The 3671-nt window shown below is 58.1% G+C and overlaps 1 protein-coding gene across 1 annotated transcript in view; it reads left to right on the forward strand.

Annotated features, from left to right (window-relative positions):
- The first annotated feature begins 3422 nt into the window (after positions 1–3422).
- LOC102241517 (BOLA class I histocompatibility antigen, alpha chain BL3-7-like) overlaps positions 3423–3671 on the forward strand; it is a 7811-nt gene continuing 7562 nt past the window's right edge. Inside the window, exon 1 of the mRNA XM_005862331.2 lies at positions 3423–3560. Coding sequence (XP_005862393.2) covers positions 3425–3560 — 136 coding nt within the window. The 5' untranslated portion in view covers positions 3423–3424. The remainder of the gene's footprint in view (positions 3561–3671) is intronic.

Below are 3671 nucleotides of genomic sequence, written 5' to 3' on the forward strand. Positions count from 1 at the left end.
GGCCGTGCTCGGTCCATCGCGGGCCGGGGATGGAGAGGGTCTCCCTGGGTGGGGTCTCCCGGGAGGGGGTCTCCCTGGCCCCTTGGCGAGACTCTCTCGGTGGCCCTGGCGGGGGGTAGAGGGTGAGGAGGAAGGAGCCAGCACCCTGGCTCGGGATTTCCATTCTTGCTCAGTTTCCTTGAGTGCGCAGAGCTGGCCGGCCGCGCCCACCCCGAATTCCCCGCCGCAGGCCACGGGCGCCGCCCAGCGTCCATTCGCAGGCGGGACGTGTCCACCAGTGGCGGTCATTCTAGCTGCGGTCCTGTGTGCCAGCCTCTGTTCCAAGAGCTTCACTTACAAGAACATCGATTTACAATCTACAGACTTAAAATAAGGCCCAGGGAGGCCGCTAGGTGACAGCACTGGGACCTGGAGTGGTGAAACCGTTTCTGCGCCTTAGAATCTAAGGCTTAGATGAGCCTCAGAATGTTCTTAACACATAAAAGGAAACACACAGGATTACCAGGGAACCCTCCCGCACACCGTGGCCTCCGACCATCATGAGAGGGAAGGCTGTCAGCTAGAAGTCTGTGAAAACAAGCAGGTTATATCTTCCCTCCAAATCGAGGCTCTGGGACTCAGGTTTTCAGGTGCACACAGGGATCTGTGGACCCCGGGGTAAGAGCCTCTTCCAGCCCCTCCCTGCTGTGGTACAGGGGCCCTCGGCTGGTCCCAGTTGTGCAGGGCAGGGATGGTCACGGGTGTGTGCATACAGGCCCTGTAGCCTTGTGGGGGGAAGGGTTAGGGCTGGCCCAGGGGGATGGGACCCCAAGCAAGGAGGTGAGAAGTGGAGGGATAAACCCAGGTGTGTGCCAAACTGTAGGAGAGAGATGGCACATGGAGGGGACAAAGCCAGAGGTTCCAGCAGACCCCCTCACAGTGTTGTGGCTGCCGGCAGGCCCTCCCTGGAGGAGGTGAGGAGTGGGAGGTGGCTCTCGGACAGAGGTGAGTGTGCAGCAGGGGGCCGAGCGCACTGCAGATTCAGGCATATCCATCTCCAGGGCAAACAGGAAAACTGAGGCTCTGGGAGACGAGATTAACTGGTTCCTCGAGGTTGGCAGTTAATTGTCTGGTTAGGACTTGGACCCAGAAGGAATTCACGCTGCCTCAGGCAGGGCGTGCTGGCCAGGTGAGAACGGCTAGAAGGCAGAATGAAATCAGTGGCCTGTGGGACAAGACAACTAGGGACAGAATCATTAAGACAGATCGTTTCAAAGCTGGTTACTAAGGCAAAACTGGAGTTAGGGCTGGGAGGTGGGAGCAGGACGAGGGGGGTGCTCTGGGGTGTCTGCCTGAGCGCTGAGCTGGGAGCAGTGCAAAGGGCCGGCCAGCGCAGGGACCTCAGGCATGCTCCCGTGGGACGTCACAGGCCTCCTGAGACTTCTCTGGTCTCCCGCTGCCCTGCCCCCTGCCCCTCAGGTGGTTCTGCAGGCCCTTCTCACTCTGCCTCCCCAGCCCTTCCCTCCATGGAAGGCTCAGCTCAGCCCCGGGACTCAGGGGCACCTCCATGCCAACCTCGGCCACGTCCTTTCTCTGGCCCAGGTCCTGCCCCTGGATTCCAGCCTTAGGCTCTGCACCAACTTGGCCTTTCCCGTGGGCCGATCTGACAAATGCTTTGAACAGCACCCCTCACACCAGGCACTGTTCTAGGCACTTTGCAATATTAACTTAGTGTACCCTCAAACTGTCCTATTATCCCCCGCTTTCTAAAGGAGAAACTGAGGCATGGAGAGGCGATAGCACTTTCTCTCCTCCCCAGACTCATCTCTCTTTTGTTTTTTTATTGATTTCAGAGAGAGAAAGGGGGAGAGAGAACTTTCTAAAGGAGAAACTGAGGCATGGAGAGGCGATCTAGACCTTTCTCTCCTCCCCAGACTCATCTCTCTTTTTTTTAAATATGTTTTTATTGATTTCAGAGAGAGAGAAAGGGGGAGAGAGAGAGAAACATCAATGATGAGAATCTTCAATCAGCTGCCTCCTGCACGCCCCCTACTGGGGATGGAGCCTGCAACCCGAGTATGTGCCCTGACTGGGAATCGAACCGTGACCTCCTGGCTCATAGGTGGATGCCCAACCACTGAGCCACAGCAGACAGGCTCCCAGACTCATCTCTTAAATTTGCAGTCTGCCCTTGGCCTGGGTTTTTCTGGATACATCAGTCTTCCTCCAGGTATTCATACTCTGCTAGTTCTTTTTGCCAAGAGCAGCGGTTTTCAAACTTCAGAATCACCTGAGAATCACCCAGAGGGATTGTGAACTACAGGAAGCTGGGCCCCACCCCCAGTTTCCAATTCAGTGGGGCAGGGGCCTGAGAAGGTGCATTTCTAACAAGTTCCCAGGTGACACTGGTGCAGCTGGGCCAGGGAGAACACCTGAAGACTCCCTAGCCTAGAATGTTCTTCCCTGCTCACCTACCTCCCTGCCTGGAAACAGCTGGTGAGGTGTCCTCTGGGCTCAGTCTACAAGACTCCTGACCCAGCAGCCTCCTGGCCCGAGTTACCAGCACCTGGTACCTCCTGCACCCCACACTCCTCAGCTCCCACAGTGGTCGGCAAACTGCGGCTCGCGAGCCACATGCGGCTCTTTGGCCCCTTGAGTGTGGCTCTTCCTAAGCCTTAGGAGTACCCTAATTAAGTTAATAACAATGTACCTACCTATATACAGAGTTACCAGCACCTGGTCCCTCCTGCACCCCACACTCCTCAGCTCCCACTAGGCTGACTGAACCTGCTTTAAGTGCTCAGTTGTCCCGCTTCCTGCTAGACCTGATCCCCTTGGGACCATGTCTGCCTCAGGTCATCTCTGTCCCCACCCCCACCCCCCACCCCCCCCACACACACACACCTAGCTCAGTGCCTGGCTTGTGGTAGGTGTTCAACAGATGCTTGTCCAATGCAAGGAGGTCAGGGCTGGCAGAGCTGAGCAGTGAGCATGCCGGCCAGGAGGTGTGGGCGGGCCACCTGGCAGCATATGGGGGTCACCTGGGAGTTTGCACACCTGCAGTATCCCGTTCCCCCTGCCCCAGGACAGCTAAATCCACGTCAATGGCAGGGTTATCGGAGCTGCTGGGTGGTGCTGGACAGACGAGGGGGCAGCCCAGCCCTGGCCTCCCTCCTCTCTGAGTGGGAGCAGTCAGGGCCGACCTTACAGGAAATGCCTGTGAAAACACCATAAATCAATACTTACAGAACCCAGGAAGCACTCCTGGCACTGAGACCTGGGACTCACCTTGTTGGCTTTGCACCTGCGTGCTGCAGAAGTTTCTGGTGACTCCAAGGCCAGACCCCCACGCCCCTCTCCCCTGCCAACGGGCCTCTCATTGCCATTCCACACCCTCTCTCCCAGCAGACACGAGGATGTGTGGGGTGTTTATGCCTGGAGAGTCATGCTTCCCTTTTCATTCCCCCCTTCAGAGAGCCCCTGGGGGCTGCCGGTGGTGGCCGATGGCCCGGCTCCCTTAGCGAAGGCCGTGATGGCAGAACTGGCCGGCCTGAAATTAGAACACAAGCCATGGCCCGGAGGTAAGGCCCTGCCCGCCTGCTGGAGGGACCGGGTGGCGGAGGCCAGGAGCCCCCAGCCTGCAGGAGGGCACCTCCACAGTCTGGGAGTCTGGGGGACTGGCTCAGGGAGGG

This window comes from Myotis brandtii, unplaced genomic scaffold (genome assembly GCF_000412655.1).
Source record: "Myotis brandtii unplaced genomic scaffold, ASM41265v1 scaffold1636, whole genome shotgun sequence".
In the NCBI taxonomy this organism is placed as follows: Eukaryota; Metazoa; Chordata; class Mammalia; order Chiroptera; family Vespertilionidae; genus Myotis; species Myotis brandtii.